General features: G+C 43.4%; 1 protein-coding gene across 1 annotated transcript in view; it reads right to left on the bottom strand.

The window, feature by feature from the left end:
* CACNA2D3 (calcium channel, voltage-dependent, alpha 2/delta subunit 3) overlaps positions 1-23,047 on the bottom strand; it is an 869,108-nt gene that overhangs the window by 436,549 nt on the left and 409,512 nt on the right. The window contains exons 7-9 of the mRNA XM_012643362.1: positions 15,074-15,134; positions 14,831-14,981; positions 4,323-4,397 (exon numbers count right to left, since the gene is read on the bottom strand). Of these exons, the coding sequence (XP_012498816.1) occupies positions 4,323-4,397; positions 14,831-14,981; positions 15,074-15,134 (287 nt within the window). The remainder of the gene's footprint in view (positions 1-4,322; positions 4,398-14,830; positions 14,982-15,073; positions 15,135-23,047) is intronic.

Raw genomic sequence — 23,047 nt, 5'->3', positions numbered from 1 at the left:
AAAAGAATGTGTATTCTGCTGCTGTTGGATAGAATGTTCTATAAATGTAATTTAGATCTTATTGGTTGAGGGTGTTGCTCAGTTTTTCTATAACCTTGTTGATTTTCTGTCTGGTAGTCTATCAATTGCTGACTGTGGAATGTACAAATTTCCAACTACAATTGTAAATCTGTCTATTTCTACCCTCAGCTCTATTAGTTTTTGTTCTATTTGTATTTTGAAGTTCTGTATTTTGGTTCAAACACATTTAGGACTGTTATGTTTTCCTAGGGGATTAATCTTTTTATCATTATGTAATGTCCCTCTTTGCCTCTAGTAATTTTCTTTGTTTTGAAAATTAATATAGCCACTTCTACTTTTTAAAATATCAACGTTTGCATGTTATATTTTTTTCCTATCCTTTTACTTTCAACATATCATTGTATTTCAAGTAAGTTTCTTATAGTCAGCATACGGTTAGATCATGTTTGTCTGTGTATTTTTATCCACTCAAACAACCTCTGTCTTTTCATTGGTGGTGTTCAGACCATTTACATTTAAGGTAATTATCAATTATTATATATTAGAGCTTAAGTCTGCCAATTTATTTTTTTCTTATTTATCCTCTCTTTCTTATTCCTGTTTCTTTTTTCTTACCTTCCTATGAGTTACTTTTTTTTGTTGTTATTTTGGGTAGTTTTTTGAGACAGGGTCTCCCTACTTTGTCCCAGCTGGTTTCAAACTCCTGGGCTCAAGCGATCCTCTCACCTCAGCCTCCTGAGTAGCTGGGACTACAGGTGCGTGTCACCACACGTGGCTGAGTTATTTATTAAGTATAACTCTGTGCTGTTTTCTTAGTGGTTGCTCCAGGTATCACAATATAAATATGTAATTTATCACAGTCCACTCATATCAGCATTTACTACTCCCAGTGAAGTTTAGAAACCTTACTTTTATTTAGGTCCTTTTACCCTTCGTATTTTAAAAATATAACGTCTTAAGTATTTCCTCAACAAACATTGGGCACCACATCAGATGGTGTTCTAATTTTTGCATCAACTTTACAATATAATTTGAGAATCTCCTGAGAATAAGGATACTCTTTTATACTTACCCCTATTTTTTACCCATCCCTACATTCTTCTTTTCTATCTGATGTTCCAAACCTTCTTCTCTTATTTACTTTCTGTTTAGAGAATTTCCTTTATATATTCTTTAAGGGTTGGTTTGTAAGCAACAAATTCTCATCGTTTTCCTTCATTTGAGATTATTCGCCTCTCCCCCTTCATTCCTGAAGGATATTTTCACCGGATATAGAATCCTGGATTGACAGTTCTTTTCTTTTAGTACTTGAAAAATGCTATGCTACTTCCCTCTGGTCTCCATGATTTCATATGAGCAATCTGCTGTCATTCAAACTGGTGTTCTATGTAAGTAATGTGTCCTTTCTCTCTGGCTGCTTTCAAGATTTTTCTAAGATGTTCTTATCTATTTATATTTATGATGTGTCTTGGCATGGATTTTCTTGGGTTTATCCTATTTGGAGTTTGCTTAGCCTCTTGAATAGTATGTTTATGCCTTTCAGAAAGGGAGTTTTCAGTCTTTAAACTCCTATTCAGTCCCAGTCTCTCTCTCTTCTCCCAGGACTTTGACATCATGAACGTCAGCTCTCTTTCTGTTATCCTACTTGCCCCTGAGACTCTATTCGTTTTGTTCCACTCTATTTACTCTGTTGTTCAACTTGGGTAATTTCTATTGACCTGTCCTGAAGTTCATTGATTCTATCCGCTGTCATCTTCACTCTGCTGTTGAGCTGATCCAGGGAGCTTTTTATTTGGTGATCCTATTTTTCAGTTTTATAAATTCCATTTGGCTCTATTTTATAACTTCTATTTCTTTGTGATATTTTCTGTTTTTTCATTTGCTTCAGGAGAAGTCCTAATTGCTGGTTGAAGCAATAATCCGAAAGTCTGCTACATGTCAATGTTGGCTTCTGTTGATCGTCTTTTCTCATTCATGTTGTGACTTTCCTGGTTCTTGGAATAAAAGGGATTTTTAATTGCATTCTGGGCATTATGGATTTTATATAATGAAACAATCTTTTTTTCTTAGCAGGCAATCTCTGCTGAGATGTAGCACCAGGGCCAAGTGGATACGAGTGGGGTGGAAGATCAACCTCTTGTTTGGCTCCACTGAAACCACGGAGAGTTGGTTGTTCTGTTGGTGTTTGGCAGGGGTAGGAAAGGTGTCATTACAGAGGTTTTCTCTGGTCCTTTGGCTACAGGGAACAGGGAACAGGATTTTCTGGGAGTTTTTTTGGTCCGTGCCTGTTGTTGGTACAGATGGCAGGATTCTAGGGTGCTCCATTTGGGATATATGGGAACCAATAAGGAAACCCAGGAAACTTACCTGCATGTCTCTAAGCCCCAAAGCCCCTGGGCATTGCACCTTCTCCTTCCCACTTCCCAGAGTCTTCCGATATAGGCTGAGCATCCCTAACCCAAAAGTCCAAAATCTGAAATACAAAATGTTCCGATCCAAAACTTTCTGAGCACTGACATGATGCTCAAAGGTCACGCTCAAAGGAAATGCTCACTGGAGTATTTCAGATGTTGGATTTTCAGATTAGGGATGCTTAATCAGTAAGAATAATGCAAATATTCCCAAATCTGAAAAAATTCAAAATCTGAAACACTTCTGGCCCCAAGTATTTTGGATAAGGGATACTCAACCTGTACTTGTTTGTTGTGTTATGTCCAGGAGTTTACAGTTATAATGGGGAGGATCTAATTGGAATGTGGCTATTCAGTACTGGCAGACTCAGAAATCCAGATTAGTTTTTGTATTCAAAATTACTTCAATCTTCAATATCTATATATTCAAAGGCACTTTGAAATAAATTCTTAGCCCATTTCCTGTAACAATTTTTTTATTCATAAAACTTTATACTTCCAAAGATCGTACTGTCCTTTTTCCTTTGGGAAGCCACTTGCAGGATCACTTAAGTCTTTCTTCTGTGTGATGTTGTAAACACCAGCATCAAATACTTATTTGAGGCTCTGGTGGATATTTCAAGTGTTACAACATTGGAATAGGGGTGGAATCTTCACCCATGCAATGACCAAACAAGGGTAAAAATCCCTAAAGAGATCTGGCTGTAGATTTAAGTCATTTTTCCTATCTTAGCCTAGACAATAATCACAAATGAATATTCCCAGGATACACTTTTTCTTTACGCCACAGTGTACTTGGTTTCTCCCTTCTAAATATGAAGCTTGTTATGGTGCTTCTTCCCCCTCAAACTGAGGCGCAGTTATTGACACTCGTATAATTTTTCTTTCTCACTCTGTGTTCCAACTGGAATGAATTTCTCACAATCCTCAGCTGTTCATTCCCGCAGATATCCAGACCAAGCACTTCTACCACCTGCATCTAAGATAGCACCAATACCACTCCCCATTTGGGCCAGGGGACATGCACGGTGTCTCACAAAAGCCTGAGGCACTGCCCTCAGCCACCCCACGGGGGTCTGCTCTCCAGGGGAAGAATGTACCTGCGTGGCAGGTACATGGAAAAACAGCACAGGCAATGGCAGCTATGAGTCCCAAGTGTGACATGGCTGCAGCCACAGTTATACCTTCAACCTAAATTGTCAACTGTCCCGGTCCCTGTAGTGGAATGGTGGCTGTGGTAGTTGTACTAACAAATTTAAAAGTGGCCAAAGGGAAACAAGATTCATTTTACAGAAGTCTATTTTAGGAATTGTCCTAGAATGCTCCAACTGGAAGGGAAACTTGTATCCCATTTCTTAAGATTCTCCTTTAACATATCTTCCTTTTGTTCCAAAATATTTATGGAACAGGCAATGTTTGGCATTGAAGACACAGTAGTGAGAAGACACCATTCCTATCCTGGTAAAGCTTACCTTCTAATCAGGAGACAAGTTACTCCAACAGCTACCCCAATGATCATTTAATCAATTATGAGAAGTATAAGGGAAATAACAAGTGGGTTCAATTTTCTTTGAAATCTCAGCGAAAGCCATATTCTTTCAAGGGTGTCAACACAGGTGCTAAGCACAACATAGGATGTGCTTAGAGCAAGAGGGAAAAAGTCAATGTAATTATTTCAGAACTAGCAAGCATCTGAAACCACTGTAATTATTTCAGTGCCATGATTTTATTTGTGCCTCTACACACTGGGGCTCTGGGCCTCAGTGAAAGAGCAGTACATTTGATGAGGTTTTTTTTTTTTTAATTAAAACAGATCATTGCAAACAATCAATGTGAGGGTGGCAGGGGTGTGCCACGACCCCTTACGCTGCCTCCCAGCACAGCCCCTACCTCCTTGTTTGTCCTGTCAGCTTGCACCAAGGTCCCGTTCAGGCAAGGTTCCACGTAGTGAAGCTCCTCGTTATACTGCAAAGGGAAGAAACAGCCAAGGGGAAACACTTAATTAAGGACTTGAAGGGTACTACTTAATAATTTAAAGATATAAACACACAAACAAATAAAGCTGAATAATCACAGGCTCAATTTTTTCACATAAGGTGACTTTCCCCATGGGTGCCCCTATAGACAATTGTAATTAAGTGCTAAAAACAGACTTTATTCTTTTCTTGCTTGGAAGAAAAACTTCTAGAGCACGTGCTGGTGTACGGCGGGGTTGAGGGTGCACAATGTTAACTGACCATCCTTTGGGTTGGCTCCAAACATTGGCAGCTCCCTGGGCACGACCGACTGCCCCAGGGCCAGGAGGATCTGAAGAGCACCCCAGATTTGGGTGGATCCAGCTCCACTCCCATTGTTAGCTTCATGGATCCAAGGGACACATGTGGGCCACACATGAGTGGGGACGAAATGGAGCAAAGAAGGGGCCTTTACGCTCCGCAGTCACTCTGGGAGGTACAGGTGTCAGTGAGGGCACTGCTCCCACGCAGTGCTAATGCCTACATTTCCACCACTTTCATCCCAAAATACCCAGAATATGACCCTTTATTTTTGTCCAAGTATCACAACCAGGAACAGAAATTTTTTTTTTTCTAGTAACAGGTATGTTATATTTCCTTTTTTTTTCTTTTTCTTTTTTTTTCTATTTCAGCATATTATAGGGGTACAGATGTTTAGGTTATGTATGTTGCCCTTGCCCCCCCTTCCCCCCAAGTCCGAGCTCCAAGAGTGTCCCTCCCCCAGATGGTGCGTATCTCACTCTTTGTGTATGCATATACCCATCCCTTCCTCCCGCCTTCCCCCTGCCCGACAACCAATAAATGTTATTCTTATATGTGCACTTATGTGTTGATCAGTTAATACCAATTTGATGGTGAGTACATGTGGTGCTTGTTTTTCCATTCTTGGGATACTTCACTTAGTAGAATGTGTTCCAGCTCTTTCCAGGAGAATACAAGAGGTGCTATATCACCATTGTTTCTTAAAGCTGAATAAATTTGAGTATTCTTATCTTCATTTCTCTCGTCAGACTTGATTCTCTGCCCTGTAGCTGGGCTGGTCCTTCCAGAACACAAATCTGATCGCGTTGCCTCTTGCCAACCCCTTCACAGCTCCCCAGTGCTCTGCAGATGACCCTTCCCAGGGCTTGGCCCTGCTGGCCACCCTAGCATCTTCCCTTGCTCCTGGCCAGTCCAATGCCCTTCCTATCCTCTGATGTGTCCCACCTCTTTCTCCAGGCCCCCACCACTGGGCCGCTGCCTGTAGCCCTCGCTCTGGCTCCTGTTCACGCTCTGGGTCAGCCCATTCCACTCTCTGGGAGGAGACTCTGGTGCCTGTTAGGCACAGGTTAGGCCCCTCTTCTGCGTGCTCCCCATAAACCCCAATCACCTGTTGCCTGAGTTCCCCAGGACATCACTCAGGGCCACATCTGGTCCCTCAGGGTAGTCCCTGTGGCAAGCACAGGGCTGGACCCACATTAAGTGCCCAAAGACCATTTATTGGTTCATTGATAGTGTCATGGTATTTCCACTTTAGTGGCCAAAGGGGCCCAGAGCTTCCAAGACAAGAGACCAGAACCACCTCTCACAGGCCCAGTTCTTGAACCAAGTCTGGCAAGGAGTTTGCAGTGAGGACCACTCAGAGCTGTGAGCAGGGAAGTGAGTGAAATAAAGAGATGAGCTCATGGCAATCACTCTGGACACACTGCAGGGACAGACTGAAGAGGGGCCAGATCTGCAGCTGCTGCAACAGCGATTGGGATGCGCCAGGTTTCACATGCAGAGATGCTTCCCACGCAAGCAGGAGTAGTGGTAACACTGACATTGGCTTTTAGCTGTGACTGAGCACCTGCTTCATCTAACACAGGGCAAACTGCATCTGCGGGTGATCTCAGCCTCATTGGTAAGCATTTCCAATCACTCTCCCTTTACAGCTGGGGAAACTGAGGCAGAGCAAGGATGATCAACTTGCCCAAAGACACTAGGCAGTAAGTAAGGCGTGGAGTCCTTATTCAAATCCAGGCAGTCTGACCTCACAGCCCCCAACTTCTCCTCTCTAACCCCTAAACCGCCATATTTCCTATCACTCAGACCCTTTCCCCCTCTTTAATCTTTGTTCTTTGTCATATGAGAACATTTCAAAAACTACATCCCAACGGTCTTAGACCTTATATATCCTCTGATGAGGCATAGAGAAAAAATACATATGCAGTTCCGAAATTAGCCATTGAGAATTGGGAGTGTGACTTTCAATCAACAAAGAGAATGTCATCTCAGGATCCAAGAAGCAATTGCACAGTTCAGCATAAAGAAAAACTCTTCCAAAGTTCTCAGTCCCTACTGGACTGACATTTTCTTCTATTTCATCCCCTTTGCTGACTGATTTGGTTCAAGGTGACAATATGACCATTCCTGAGGCCTGAAGCATAATCGGTCGTAGCCAACCCCAGCCATCCAGTTCCCCGCTGCTGGACACATGCGTCCACAGCCTGCCCTGCAGCCGGCGATGGTCACGTGACCCATCCCTAGCCAATGAGACATAAGAGGAAGTTTTCAGAGCAGTTTTGATGAAATATTTTCCTGCCATAAAGGAAACTCTTCTACACCCACGTCTTCCTTTCTGCTTGAGAAGCTATTGTGGACTTGCAGCAGCCATGTGCAAGACAAAGAATGGAGAGCAAAGCCAAAGGAAGACAGAGCAGGAAGGTGGAGCCAGTGCAGTCCTTGAAGACAGTGCTGGCCACTGTCCCAAGACTGCACCTGTCTCCTCTAGGCTTCTTACATGAGATTATTAGATGCCTGTTGCTGAACCAACCTTTTTTCACCTGTTCTGTAACTCAGAGCCCCAACATTTCCTGAGGTTCCCACCTTGGTTCTTCTTCCTCTTATTTCTCTATTTTCCAGGTAAATTTAAAAACTTCATTGTCATTCTACCTAATATACACTCTCAAAGTTGATTCCTGGGGTTGCACTTGGGTCCAAGTTCTGCCTCTGCCACTGTGTGGCCTTGGGAAAGTCGCTAAACTTCTCTGATCCCAGATTCTTATGCATAAGAAGATGCTAATGAACCTTCTGTTTACCCTCCAGGGCCTCCCCTGTAGAGATCAAGTGAGGCAACAGAGCTGAAACTGCTTTGCTCATGTAAAACTCTGTGCATGTGGGGGCTGCAGAGGGGGTTTAAAAGTCAAGAAGACCAAGAAGTTCTTCCCTCATCAGGGAGGTACATGTGCAGTAATCAAAACCATGCTCGCCATCACTGTGTGCACTGTGGCCTCAGTGGAGGAATCTGCTCTTCTGAACCCCAGCCAGCTTGTTAGTGGCATCATCCAAGCTTGCAGTTGACTAATTTCCCTTGACTGCATGAGGATAAAGCTATGCTGAGCAATCTGGTCTGTATCACCGAAGGGAGCGGGGCTCAGCGTACACATAAGGAACAGTGCACACCAGGCCCTGCGCCACAGGGGCCCATGCCCGTGCATGCTCATCGCACTGCCCAGCCGCTGCTCCTGAGGGGTCATCCAGGATGTCCTGCACATGGACCTGCTTCCAGACTCCTGACAGCTCTCCATTTGGAAACCTTTCAGCTCCTGCATTTTTAAGTATGTTCCCTAGATTTCTATTTTGTGAAATAATAATGGAGGATGGCCATATTGACTTACCACTGAAGATCTGGTCACCTCTTCCCTGAGACACAACAGTATTATAAATAGCTCTCCTTAGTCCCTACTTAACACATTAATTGCCATGTGAGTTGTATTTAACTCACACCAGTTTTGAGCCCAGGGCCTCCTGAAGCATATGTTTCCACGTCTCTACCTTAGGAGCCGTGTGAACTATTTTTCAAGTTGCACATAACTCATGCAGGGAAAACAATAAAAAATAACAAATATTTCATTAAATTAGAAAGGATCATTTTGTTTTCGAAGTTTTTATTCTATTTTTGTAATAAAACACCGTGGCCCCAAAGAAAAAATTTTTTTTTCTAGTGTGGCAGTCGATGTGTTAAACAATCTGGTATCAACAGTCTGTGGAAGCAAAGGATGCAATGCACATTGTCACCGCCCAGAGGCAAACTCCTTCTGTTGTTTGTTTTTACTTCCTCCACTACCAGGACTGAACCCTAAAGAGGCACTCAACCTACCCCCTCCCACCAGAGTGGTTAGTCCTTCCTGCAAATTTCTCGGAAGTGGGAAGAGTCTCTTAGAGGGACAGGAGAGGGCCCAGGCAGCCCTGGACATAGTCAACCAACCGCATGGTGAGGAGATACACAAAGGACTTCCAACCCTTAAAGAGCTTAGAACCTGCTACACAGCACACAGGGACTCGGTCACTGTTAGCTTTCCTCCCCTCCTCCTTCCTGGTTGGCTTTCCTCTTCTGATTCGCACAAGGGTAGAACAGTAGAACTAAAGCAACTGAGGCAGACAAGCTTGGGTTCAAATCCTAGCTCTGCCATACACTAGCTGGGTAACCCTGGCCTCACTTTTTGTGTTGGAGAAACGGGGATTCTAACTGCACTTTTCTAATGAGCTCAGTGTGAGGATAAACTGAGATCATTCGATAGTCAACACAGAACCTGGCACGTGAGAAAGAGAAAGGAGGCATCTGGGCACACGTGCACAAGTACACAAAACAGAAAGAAAACATATATGGGAGTGTGACGTGTGCCACATAGAGAGAAAGGCCAACAGACAATACCCTCCACCTGGAGCTGGTACTTGCTTAGCAGGAAGGAGGTGGTGCAGGTGATGGCAAAGTGACCCACTCTTGGGAACAGGGTCCCATGCCCTTGGCCTCCTCTGGAGAGCATGGACTCTGCATTTGTTATAGACTAGATATTGCACCATCAGGCACATGTGACTGTCTAAATGCCTGAGACAGAAACCCACAGAAACCCGTATCACAGGTCGGCTCATGTAAAGTGCAGCCCCAAGACCAGAGAGCAGAGGACAACTGACTCTGGGTTCGGGATGATATCGAGGAATCTGAACCCTGCTTCATGCTGGGAGCTGGACTGCATGGATGAAAGCAATGCAGCGTCAGGCCCAGCAGAAGATCGTCAGCTGCCTAGAAAAGAGGGTGAGGCAAGACCTAACTAAGGACTTTAGGGAACATGTCAATACCTTATCCTGAAACTGAGACTTGGTCCGTGTCCCTCCACTGCCTCCAGACACTGTCCCAGTTCCTCCAAGTGGCTGGCCAGGCTGGTGTGATCTGGCCTGCCTCTCTCAACCCAGCCCATTCATTCTACCATCACCCACCCAGCCTGTTCACCCCGCATTCACCCCTGCACCAATATGCTCCAGACATGGGGGAGAGGTTCCTACAACCACGAATTCACTTTCACCTCAGTTGTTAACCCCTTCCTCCTTCCCTCCCTGTCTTACCCATCACATTTGCTGGCTAGCCTGCTTATCACTCGGTCATCATCACTTTGTCACTTCAAGTGGCTCTGTGCCCCCCTCCAGACCCCTCACTACCTCCTCTGCAAGACTGCACTGGCCACACTGCACTGTGGGCCTTAAGAGCACCTGCTTCCTGGCTGCCCCCCACACAGCGCTCACACACACAAAACCTAAGGTCTCTGAGAGCACTTCTGCCTTCTGCCTTATTTACAAAGGCAGCCCCGGTGCTTAATGCTGAGCGTTCAATATTATTTGCTGAATGAATCAATAAGCAGAACAAAGAAATGAAAAGGCAAAACTGTAGAGAAGATCACTAATGGAAAAGACTAGGAACAAAGCCAGAAAAAAAAAAAGTTGGCACAGAAACCAAAAAAATAAGATGAGAATCTCTACCCCTTTCAAAAAACAGATAAATAAACAAAAAGTGAAGGAAATAAGTGGGTATGTCTTAACGAAGCCAAAGTTCCACAAAAGCCCCGTAGAATTAAAATGCTGGCATGCTCATGTAATGCAAGAAACTGATCCAGAATTGCTAGGACTCCATTAAATATTTTTATGGTTTATTGGTGCACTTTTGATTAAACAACCTTTAGAATGAAAATGCGTAGGGATTATGTAATGAAGCAGATGAACCCACAATATTTTCACCAACACAAGGCATCCCAGGGAACTTTTGCATTACAAAAGCTTCTTATGTAATTTGAAACACGACTGGACATAATTAGTAATACAGAACAAATGAGCACTGAAAGAAAATACCATCCTCATACTTTTAATATGGAATCGATTACTTTAAAAAGCAAATCCACAGCAGGCAAAGCACTGGAGAAACAGTTCTAAAGAAAATTCTGCAAATTAAAACCAGGGCACCAGCAAGTTCTGGGTTGAACTAACAAATGATGCTCTTCCCAATTCGACTCTGCACAAATATGAGCTGCAGGAGGCATTTAAATTGATTTAACAGTATCAGCCCAGTTAATACTGTGTTCATTTAATGCATGGCTTAGGCTTCTGTAAAATCATTTTTCAAATTTCAGCATTGGACAGAATTAGCACCCTCATTTTTATGATAATATTGTTAATTTAATGCATGGCTTGAAGTTAGACTTCAAAGTGAATCAGAAAAATATGCCTTTTCTCTTGTCAGAGACATCTCTCTTCATGCACCAGTGGCTTGACCTTAAATTTTTAACTTCGACTGTACAAAATCACTCTCATATTTTAACTATCCTTCTATAATTCAATCAGTTAGTTTGTCAGTTTTAGATAGATTTTGCAATACCTCGCCCATGAAAGCTAAAACAATTTTTAATATAATCCTTTTACATTTATTCTCTGGAAAGACCTGGATGAGAAGCTTTTCTGTATAATATATTAATATAAGATGCAGTATGCAATCAACTTAATAAAATGTGCAAAACTGACTCAAGTGGGCAAGGAAAGCCTTTCCGACTATTTAAATCTCCCTCCTCCCTCCTCTCTCATGGCACTGAAAATCAAATGGCAATGATGGATTAGATTTGTACAAACAAAAACCTACAGTGAGCAAGGGCTTCCAACATTGAAAGTGAAGATTGTATTCTTTACTTTCCCTCTAAAACACTGAAATATCTCCTCGAACATCTACCGAGCAAGCAAAGGAAGTCTGACAGCGTAATGAAGGGTGAAATGATAATGTCCCCTCCAGTAAATGGAATCCAGTGGACAAGAACAATGCATTCAAACAGATGTGCAGGGCGTTCTGGAGGGAGTTTCAAATATCCCGTCTGCCTGCACTTATAAGAACCTGCATCTGGGTCACCCTCTAGAGAGGAAGCAAGTGACCATTTTAACCAGATTGAGGGAAGACCCACACCCTATTACTAGAGCAATTACACCAAGTTGGAAACAGGAGGAGCTGATAGAGGGAAAAAATAATAATTCAGCAAGGCAAAATGGGTGAAACACACTGAGGCTGGGAGAGACAATTGAAGGGAATACAAATGAAAATTTGCCAATTATGAATCTGCCATTATTTAGAACCCTGAAACTGTTAGTGAGTGTGTAAACATTATACTTGCTTGGTGGACGTTCTGGTAGAACCTATGTGCATATCCTTTGGTGCAGCAATTTCACTTCTAGGCTTTATACAACAGAAGCACACCCAATCTTGCAAAAATATATGCATTCCATTCAGTGCATTCCATACAGTGAAGACTCCATTCACTGTAGTACTCTTGAGTAGAAAATGAGATGGAACGCTCTGCTATTCAAATATATCTGATTGCAATAAGAATACAGAAGCAAGTTGCTGAATATTCTGTAAAATGATTCTATTTTTGTGAAAAAATTATATGTTCATGTACATAGAAAAATTTACATGAGTATGTGCCAAGCAGAAAGGGAATAGAAACATTTCTGAATTGTTTAAAATTTTTACATACGTTGCCTACATTAAAAATCAATCAGCATGTAAATGTTACTGTTAATTAATAATTTCTTTATGATTTTGGTCTTCTAATAAATATTTACTAACATAACTGATCCATTCTCTTACCCACTAGGGGAACAGAGATTTTGCTACAAAGGCTTTAAATAAAAAAAGTTTAGAGTGTCTTTCTGGTTGTCGAAATACTTATGTAGGTAGTGTTGATGCTGATTATCAATGTTGAAAACCAACTAACTGATGTACAGTGGGGGTTAATGGGACCTCTAATGGGTTTCTTTATATAAGGGGGCAATTGGGGTAATAAAAAATAATTTTTTCCTTCACTGTTCTGTAATAACTGGCATGTCTACTTTTAATTATCTTAATCACCTTCTCTTCTTTATTGAGTTGACACTGTTTGTATATCTTAATGAACTTACATAGATTATTTCGATCGATTGGTTTTGTTAACAGAACAATAAATCCTGACTGATAAAGGACTCAGGGTGTAATTAGTTAGCTCTTCTTATTATGTGAATTTCTGATACCTCTATAATGAGTAGTTAAAGATTAATGAGAAAGATAGTCTCAAATTAGCTGCTTCTTATCTGTAAATGCTTCAGGATGTGTGGGGATCAAGCCACATTTGCATATTCACAACCAGGCTGGGGATTAGAGTAACTCTTCTTGATGAGAAAATCCAAAGTTCTAACTGTCTGAAAGTCGCCTTCAAAAGAACTGTGCCCTGGGGCCACATCACTTCCTGATAAGCGGGCTGAGAGGATCAACTACTTTCTCTTCACTTCTGCTCCTCAGCAGCAGGAGGTAGAGCCGGACAGTGTCTGAGTCTCAACTATGCCACTTTTTCTGGCTGCATGACTCCAGATGGTCATTTCAGCTGCTTCGTGCCTCTGTCTCCAGGCCATGTGGCACAGAGCTGCGGTGAAGGTTTAATAAAATAACCCACATAGGACACTCAGCAACGGGCTTGCACACAGTGGGCGCTCTGTGGAAGGCAGCCTCTGTTATTATACAGTCAACAAATGTTTAACTCCTGCTATTTGCCAAGCACTGTCCTGGGAGCTGGGGATACATCCGTGAATAAACAAGACTAACCCCTGTTCCTGAGGAATTCAGTATTCTTTCTTTTCTCTTTCCTCTTTGGGACTTCTTACAATCTGAAGCTGTCAATCATGTCATCCTGCCGTTGTGCCCTTTTGTTCTGAGAGTTCATCAGAAGAGGCATGCATGCAGACACTGGCTCAAGCAATGCTCTCTGCACCCCCCACGGCCCTTAAACACCCCTGCCCCCTGCCTGGTGAATGTAAGTGGGTGTCATGCCCACATAGAAGGCTGCCAGGACACGGGGTTCCAGGACGACCCTCTCTGCTCAAGGCTCTGAGCATGCCACAGCGGCAGCAGCCCCAGAGCACCCTTCTTTCCCACGCTCCCCTGGCCGAATAGTCCTGTGCTCCAGCTCCACACTGGTGCCTCCGCTCACATAATCCCAGCAGCAACCCTGTGGGCAATATGGATACACCCACTTCACAGCTGAGGGGCTGATGCTCAGACTAAAGTAGGCAGCCCCGAGACACACAGCATATGTGGCAGAACCAGGATTCGAAACTTAGTCCCCTCCACAGCCCAAGCTCTGCCCCTTCCCCTGCTGCCTCCAGTGCTGACAGCAACCCCTCCATGTCCGAGCAGATGTGACATGGAAAAGCACAAGTGCCCCAGATACATGAGCACCTGGTTAGGCACCCAAGGAAAAGAATCAGGCTCATTGTGACTATGGTTTTTGCAAAGAGAGTGGGAGGAAGATGAGGGATACAATGAGGATCATACCAAAGAATCCAGGAGAAGAAGAAAAAGAACTGGGGATAGAACCTTGAATAAGTGGTCATTTCCAGGCCACGTGCCACTGCCCAGCCTCAGCCTTGGTTCCTGGATCTCCCCCTTCCCAGCCTTGTGGCCTTGGACAAGTTACTGACACTCTCTCAGTCTCAGTGTCTTCCTCTGCAAATGTTCCCAAACGACCCCCTACCTCGAAGAGTCATTGTGAAAAATGAAAATAATAAAAATATGAAGTGTAAGGTGTATGGTAGGCACTTAATAAATGCTACCTTTGTTTCAGGAGCTGAAGTGAAGTGTTCTGTGAGCCGTAAGCTGCCTTCCACGTTTTCATTGTGTCACGATCGTGGTTATTATTACCACTGTCATCATCAGGCTAACTTAGCTTAAAGTTCATTTCCATGTGAGAAATTCTAGTGGTTTAAGGAAAATCTTGCCAGGTCTATTCCCCAAGGTTCTGAAAAGGTGTCAGCTCCCCAGGGAAACCAAATCTGGTGCTATTATTCCAGATGAGAGTGGCTGTGTGCTAGGTTAAGAGAGGTGATGTGTTCAACCGCATTCCCCAAAGGCCCAAAGTCTCCCACGGCCCCTCCACTGTCCATGACTCTGTGAACCCTTTGGGGCTAACCAGGTCTCATGCTCGGGCCTCTAGATGCTCTGTATCCAACAACAACGTTAATCTGCTGCTGCTAAAGATCAAATGAACCCTAAATGCAAAGACAGCACAAAACAGCTGCACTCACAGCAATTATGTTGAAGAAATCATCGTCCCCAAGCGTATCCAAAATAGATGAGACCGTTTGCTTCGCGATAGTCAGACGGAGTCCTTTCATGCTGCCACTGACGTCAACTAAAATGACCACGTCTTTCGGAGAAGTTGCTGCCTGGATGTACCTAGGTCAGGGAAAAATTAAACATAAATGAATCCTGACCTCTCTTCAAGATTTCTCTTTAAAAAATAACTAAGAGGTTTGACCACTGCCTACCATTTTCGGTTCCTGCAGTCAAAAGCAATGACTCCATTCTCATCTGGTTCCCATTTAATCCCTAGAAGAAAAATGGGGTTATAAGAAACCCAGAAACTTCAAATATTTATTCATAGCATTTCAAGGCTGCTCTGCGTTGCTGATTGAATGGACAGGGTGAAAAATCACATGCAAAGACCAACCCCGGAGCTCGTCACGTGCTCTATCACCAACTCGGGGAAGCAGCTCTCAGGCCATAACCCCACAGAAACAGCCTCAGCTCAGCTGCGCCAGAGACCTGCAGAGTGGAGACATCTTTAGTATTCTGCTGTCCATCAAGAAAGGATGTGACTCCAGCCCCTTCCCTTGGCTAATGATAAAGATAGCCCAGGTTATTTCTCACTGTCCAGCAGGTTGTTGGACCTGGTGACATTATCCATAGATCTCTGGACAGAGTCAGGCCCCATCCCTGGACCTGGGTGAGGTAATGTCTATAGCAAGGGGGTTAGAAGGCATATGATACAATGTTTCCATCTCAGAATATACACAGGTCTGTTCCTTCCTCACTCCTGTTTTTAAAATCAGGAATTTTGGCCTGGCTTTCCACACCAAAATGAAATAAAATGGCTTTAATTATCCTGCATAATAAAGTTTGAGTTTCAGCTCCTGAAGCCTGGGGAGTTTTCCCCATGTGTAAAATTAGATCCAACATCTTTAGTCATGTGGTTTGCAAACTGGTTAGGATATATCCAACTAAATTTTTAAGAATAAAATTTCGTTTAAAAAGAAAAGGCACTTGCTGCTTAAAAATAAGATAGAAAATCATTGTTTTCAACCATCATTGCTGCTCAGGGATGGGGGATTTGAAACATAGACTTTGGACATAAGAAGATAAAAACGAAAAAATCATTTTGACAGGAGAAAATCCTGTGGCATTGAGATTCTCCTTTCTGATTAATGATGGTCAGCTTTCTGGACCACTTTTGGCTAATAATAGGCATCATGTGCTTAAGACAGCATCCCCAAAATTATTACACAGATAACCCCAAGATGGTAGTGTGTAACCCAAAGAGGTATTTTATCCTGTCCTCCTTGTACCTGAATTTCCCACCTGCATATGTGCTTAGTATGAAGAGCACCCCATAAGAAGTGAGAAAACAGACATATAAGAAGCTACCGCCAATTGAAGGTCCTTAGATAATAAAGATAAAATATAACTGACATGATATTGTACACTAAGGGACATGAATGCAATTTATTTTAAAAATGTCTAACACATTGCTTTGTATAAAGCCCAGTAACATTAGGATGGCATAGTCTTGACACACAGTGAAATTATATCCCCGGTGAGGATAGGCAATGTTTGGATTTATAATTCCACAAATAATAGGCATGAGTGTGATGTAATGGGAATTTTTTATTTTTTGTTTTTTAAATGTGTTGACCTATGGTAGGTGTTCAATGGATGTTTCTTGAATTGAATTGTGGTGAGTGTTCTTAGATCACAGCCATCGCTGCATATGCTAGTGATCACCCACATCATTCTCTCGCTCTGCCATCTTTCTCCTACCATGGCCCCGTCACGGTCTGCTCCATGAGGAGCAGAAAATTACTATTCTCTTTTACCACCCCAGCATTTAGGTTGGGACCTAGGGGGAAGTAATTAATGACACTCAATGAGTGTCATTTGGATTGGAACCATTTTCTTGCATATGGGCTTGTAACTTCTTCCAGGACTGCTGAAAATTGGTGCTTTTTGAAAAGTTGATATGAAATTAATCTGCTGGGAAAACCAGTACAAAATACAATTGCAGTGTAAAAGTGGATCCAATAGGATGACCCCAGAGCTTTTTGCCTACTAATCATAATTTTTATTGAACTGGCAAGAACCTCACCCATTGGACAGATAGCACTGACTGAGAAAGATGGCCCCAGTTCCTGCCTGCCCTCAGGAAGCCTCACAGCTAGCAGGGAAGCAGACACTGGATAAGAAACCACAAGTGCCAGACGTGTCATGAAGGAGAGTACCTGATGCTATGCTAGTAGATAAAAGAAGGTGATTCTGATCCACAATGTGAGGAAGGCATCTTTGAGCTGAGAGTGGAATGACAACTTATTATTAAATACTTTGCTAGGGCTGCCATAATAAAGTACAGTTGTCCCTTGGTGTCCATGGGAGGCCAGGACTCCACCCCTCAGTCTGCAGTTGCTTAAGTCCTTGCTATAAAATGTGTAGTATTTGCATATAACCTATGCACATCCTCCCACATACTGTAAATCATCTCTAGATTACTTATAATACCTAATACTATGTAAATGCTGTGTAAATAGTTGTGAGACTGTATTTTTATCTGTATTTTTTTATTGTACTGGTTTTTTTTCCAACTATTTTCTATTCATGGCGAATTGAAGCTGAAGATGCAGAACCTGTGGATACAGAGGGCTGACTGCACTGCAAACTAGGTAGCTTAGCAGCAACGCATTCGCTTATGGTTCTGGAGGCTAGATGTTCAAAATCAAGGTGTCGGCAGGGCCAAGCTCCCTCTAAAGGCTCTGAGGGAGAATCCTTCCTTGCCTCTTCCTGGCCTCTGGTGATTCTTAGCAATCTCAATGTTCCTTGCCTTATAGCTGCATCACTCCAGTCTCTGCCTCCATCTTCACGTGGCTGTCTCCCCCCCGTGTGTGTACCCTCTCCTCTTCTTACACAGACACCAGTCATGGGGGCCACCCTAATCCAGTTTGATTTCATCTCAACTACTTACATCTGCAAGGGCCCTATTTCCAAGTAAGGTCACATTCTGAGGCTGCAGATGGACATGAATTTTGGGAGGGCACTATTCAACCCACAACATAGGGCTAGGATTTGTTAAACAAAAGCAGGGGTGGCTACAGGATAGAGAAGAACACCCCAGGTGGAGAGAAGAATACATGCAAAGATCCTAGGCTGCGAAGAGTGTCAAGTTCACGGAACTGAAGGAGCTCTGGTGTGGCTGTACATAGAGGACGTCCCTGCCAGATGAAAGGAGCCTGGGTGGCAGCAGGAACCATGAGGCCTGGGTCCTTCATGGTCAGGATGTGAGATATGCATGGAGTGGGGTGGGGACAATACCTCAAGGCAGTACTAGCACAGCTGCCCTGGATGTAACAATAAACCTTATACTTTGACTCAAAGTCAGGGCTTGGTGAGCCCGGAGCGGGTGGTGGGTGAGGGACTCATCTTGCTCAAACCTGACATTTGGCCTAAATTTTCAGATTTTCCTGAGATGTTCATAATGCCATCATCCTCGTCCTTGCATAGGCATTCCTATAAGTGTGTTCCATGAGAAGTTCCACATGAGTTAAGTGACTAAAAGCAAAACTGGTGTCTATAGGATGGGAGGAACATCTGAAGGTCTTTCATCTGCTCAAGTACATCTTGAGTATCTATGACAGGGACACCAGAAGTGTCATTTACCAAACTAATTTCACCATTGAGTCCTTCCTTCCTCCCCCAAGAATCTCACAAGAAAATGTTTTCAGAAACCAACTTCAGGATACCTTGTCCCAGGTGGTGCTGTCTCCCCTAGGACATGTCAACTTGTTAGTATATAACTTTTTATACACACAGATATTTTGAAAATGTTCAAGTAACTTCAAATCTCAGGGGAACGATAGTTGGATCACCTTAAATCTTTGGGATCTAGGGCTGCGGTCCCCAACTCCCAGGCCACGGACCAGTACCAGTCCGTGGCCTGTCAGGAACTGGGCCGCACAGCAGGAGGTGAGTGGCAAGTGAGCAAGTGAAGCTTCTTCTCTGTTTACAGATGCTCCCCATCACTCGCATCACTGCCTGAGCTCCACCTCCTATCAGATCAGTGATGGCATTGGATTCTCAAAGGAGCACAAACCCTACTGCAAACTGCCCACGTGAGGGATCTAGGTTGTACGCTCCTTACGAGAATGTGATGCCTGATGATCTGAGGTGGAGCTGAGGCAGTGAAGCTAGCACTGGGGAGTGGCTGAAAATACAGATTATCATTAGCAGAGAGGTTTGACTGCACAATAAATGTAATGTGCCTGAATCATCTTGAAACCATCCCCCCATTCCATGGAAAAATTGTCTTCCATGAAACCAGTCCCTCATGCCAAAAAGGCTGGGGACTGCTGATGTAAGGAATTATCACTTAACCAAGAAGCACCCCCAAGAGCCACATAATTTCTGGAAGTGCCAATATGCCTTCTCAAACTCCACCAAGGGTGGGTGGAGTGTGAAACCCAAGACAAGAGGAATAGTGCAGTTCAGCAGCAGAGTTTTTTGCCATTCAGCCTTCTCTCTGAGGCACTCTGGTCTTTGTCATCAGTGTCGGTGACTGCCAGCCTGCCTTCTTCAGTTTTCAGAGGACAGAGTCTCTAGAATGTTAGCAGACCCCTAGTTGAAACTGAAAATAATGTCGAAATCTCTACTGCAGATTCAAATGTTCAAATCTGAGTGAATTTTAAATATTGTGCAACATTCCTATATCCCATAGCTTCTCTCCTACAGGCATTTAAAACCAATATTGGAGGAAAATTAATTTCATCTAAGACAACATATGACTTCATGTTCTCTTTTAGCACATGAACATGAATTGTAGGGCCAGCAGATCATAGCCTAATACAAAATAGTCTGAAGGTCAAGCCACATGCTGCCAACATAATTGCACGTGGCAACGAGGTCTGAGACTGTCTAATAGAACCACGAAGGACTACAACAAATAGCACACTAAAAATCCAAATATTTTTTTTGCTCTCTAGATTGATTTCTGCTTGGCTCTGAGCTCCCTCTTTCTCTCCACCTCAACAAAGGTGTCTTATTCCATTGCTTCTCTTCTCCTTAGTGCAAAGTGTTTTCCATACAACATCCCGGCACTGACAGTGCCAGTGACATGGAAACCATCTCCGCAACCCAGCACCTGAACAGATACTGACTGCCCTATCGCAGTATGGGGTTTCTCCTCCCTATTTGAGAACAAAGTCCAGAAAGACGTGGGAAGAAAGGAAGGAAAATCAAGAGGTAGTACATGTTGGTTTGCCCCTAACTGAATGGGTTCTGCCCAACTTCTTCCTCAAAAAAATATTTTGAATTTGGCCCATAATCTAAATACATGCCTTCCAGTATAACTTTAGGTCTAAAATATCAGGCCTAGAATAAATCCTGGCATCTAATGTGAGTTGAGCTGGAGTCAGATTTGCCTTTAAAATGTCTTCTGAGAAGCTGGCTACACACTTCTCTGAAAAGAACTTCATTCAACCAAATGCCATTTCCCTTAACAATCTCTTGAGAGATTATACACCATGATAAATGAGTATGTAACAAGAGGGTCACTATGAAAATTATAAGAAATTTTATTTTCCATGATCATTTTTTACTGGAGTGGTCCTGTTAAGCTGGCCAACTGTCAATCACACCTTACCCATCCGTAACCCCGAGCCTGGTGAGCTAGGTGGGGAAGCAAACGAACACAAAGTAATGCTGTGCACAGAAGCGCAGAATCTAAACTTCATAGTAGGAAGCAGCATGTGTGAGTCCAGGCTTGCAGAGAGCTCTTTACTTAGCTGTCTGGCTCCCTCATTGTGGCTGTGGCTATAGACCAGCTTTCGCCTTCCTATGGTACCCAAGTCATGGCATAAGGATAAAACAATAAATTCCCTTTGAAACCATCCCTTCTACAGGAACAAGCTCCTTGAGACATGGCTCTAGAAAGGTGAGAGTCTGATGCTGGGAAAGGAACCGAGGCTTATCACATGCCTGAACCTAACTGGTGTCCTTTGTTGGATTAGATATTGATCCACCTATGATGTATAGATGTAGTTTTCTCTCTGTGTAGGTAAGGTAAGGAGAGGGAGGGACAGGGAGCTGTCAGCCAGCCATATACTTTTAGATAAAGCTAAGGACTGGTCAGAACAGGAAGGATGGGTCAGCACTGGTGGCCTCGCCCAGTAAATGAGTAGAAATCAGGTCCCACAAAGAGTTATAAAAGGATGAATTGGTCAAGGTTCACTGTGCAGGTATGATCCTCTGCCTCCTGGGAGAGAGTGGGCCTGGAGAACCCTGGAATGAGGCAGTCACAAGGCATCATGAGGAAATGGCCAACAGAAGAGTATGTCCAATGTCCAGGACACAGTGGGCACCGGGGTGGAAAGGGGAGGTACCTAGGAGGACTTGGAGAAGAGAGCTCAATGGGACAAGAAAGAGACTAGGGCTCTGCACCGCATGTATACCAGCTCCCCAGTGGGCTGCCAAGTCTCCACCGGACTGCAGCTGGGGACCAGCTCCGAGCAGGGTACTAGCTCTATGACCACTGGTGCGATGGGAGACAATAGATCTGGTGGAACTTTATCCACAGTGGTTCATTCATTCAACAAACACATATTGAGCACCTACATTCCTACAATGTATTATTCTTGCTACTAGTACAGAGTAATGGGCAAAACAAATGTCTCTGTCTTCTTAGGGGTCAATATTCTAGTGCAGGAGACAGGGATTGAAAATCTGATGGTTCAGGATTTCAGGCTAGAGTCCACATTTTATAAAGTAAGAATCACAGAGCCCAGCTGAAGTCTTCTATTCGGTGAGACCCTTCTGCAATATGGGCACTGAAAGATAAGGCCATCCTCTTGGAAACTGGGTGTCAGACTACAAAAGTCTTTTTTTTGTAGTGTTATGCTATTCAATATGGTAGCTACTAGCCATGTGAGCTATTTAAATTTAAATTTAAATTAACTAAAGTTAAATAAAATTTAAATTTCAGTTCTTCAGCTTCACTAGGCACATTTCAAGTGCTCCATAGCTACATGTGGCCAGTGACTACTGTCTTAGGCAGGGTAGATACATGACATTTCCACCATCCCATAAAGTTCTTTTGGACAGCACAACAAGAAAGTTGCCACCTGCCCATTGGACGTAAGTTGAACTTGAGAAGGCCTATGTGTGAATCTACACAGAAATGGACTCATCACAGGTGTGCTTTCAGCCTAATACTTACCAAAATTCTCCTCCCAGGAACTCTTCCCTCCACCCCAGAAGTTGGGATTGAAGTCCCTTCTCAGTGATCCCCCAGCATTTTCTAGTTCCTCCATCCTAGCATGAAACACTCTGTGTCACAATGATCCGTCCACCTGTCCATCTCCCCATGGTAGTCACTGATGCCCCTTCATTTGGGAAGCCACTCCAGGCAAGGCCACAAAAATCCTGACTAGTCCCCATGGTTTCAGATGGCTGACCCTGCCTACTAACCTGTCCCCCTGGTTTCAATGGTAGGTGTGTGACTCAGACCAGGCTAAACCCATAGCCATGTCCCCCATCACAGGGAGATCACCTGCCTGTGAAGCAAGGTCAGAATAGAGGCAGAAATGAGAGATGGAAGGAAAGATTCAAAATCCAAACTACAGTGCTGATTATTGATACCCAGCTGTGCTCCCAAGCAGCACACTCCCTAGGTTTCAAGTTATATGAGCCAATAAATATGTTTCTTGCTGCAGCTAATTGCAACTGGGTCTCTGTTACTTGCCACCAAAATTTCACTGAATGCATTTCCCCATAAGAGAGCACTTCACAAGGGCAAAGACCTCTCCTGTCTAGTTCACTATTTTATTCTCAGGGTCTCCCACGGTGCTTGGTACAAAGCCAGAGCTCAGGACATGACTGTGGAAGACGGCAGAAAGGCTCCTTCTGCTTAAAGACATGCACACTGGCTGCTTACGTAATATTACACCACTCAAAAGTGGAAAGAGGCCTCCTGAAAAGAAAAATAGCCTAGCAAAAATGCTCATGCTCATTCTTCTAATCACATTATGTCCAGGAAGCAAGAGGTATATTCTGTGTTGAGAACCAAGCACAGAGTCGAGTGACCACTCTCAGGGCAGTGAAACACCTTTGGCGGACTGTGACCCATGTCTTTCCTAACACAGAAAAGATACAGACATTTTACAAAGTTAAAATCCTGCCAAAAGTGTCATAAAAGAACTGTAAGCATT

The sequence above is a fragment of the Propithecus coquereli genome, unplaced genomic scaffold (assembly GCF_000956105.1).
Source record: "Propithecus coquereli isolate 6110/MARCELLA unplaced genomic scaffold, Pcoq_1.0 Scaffold1, whole genome shotgun sequence".
Taxonomy (NCBI): Eukaryota; Metazoa; Chordata; class Mammalia; order Primates; family Indriidae; genus Propithecus; species Propithecus coquereli.
The sequence above is the reverse complement of the archived record's forward strand: the minus strand, read 5'-3'. Positions and strand labels throughout refer to the sequence as shown.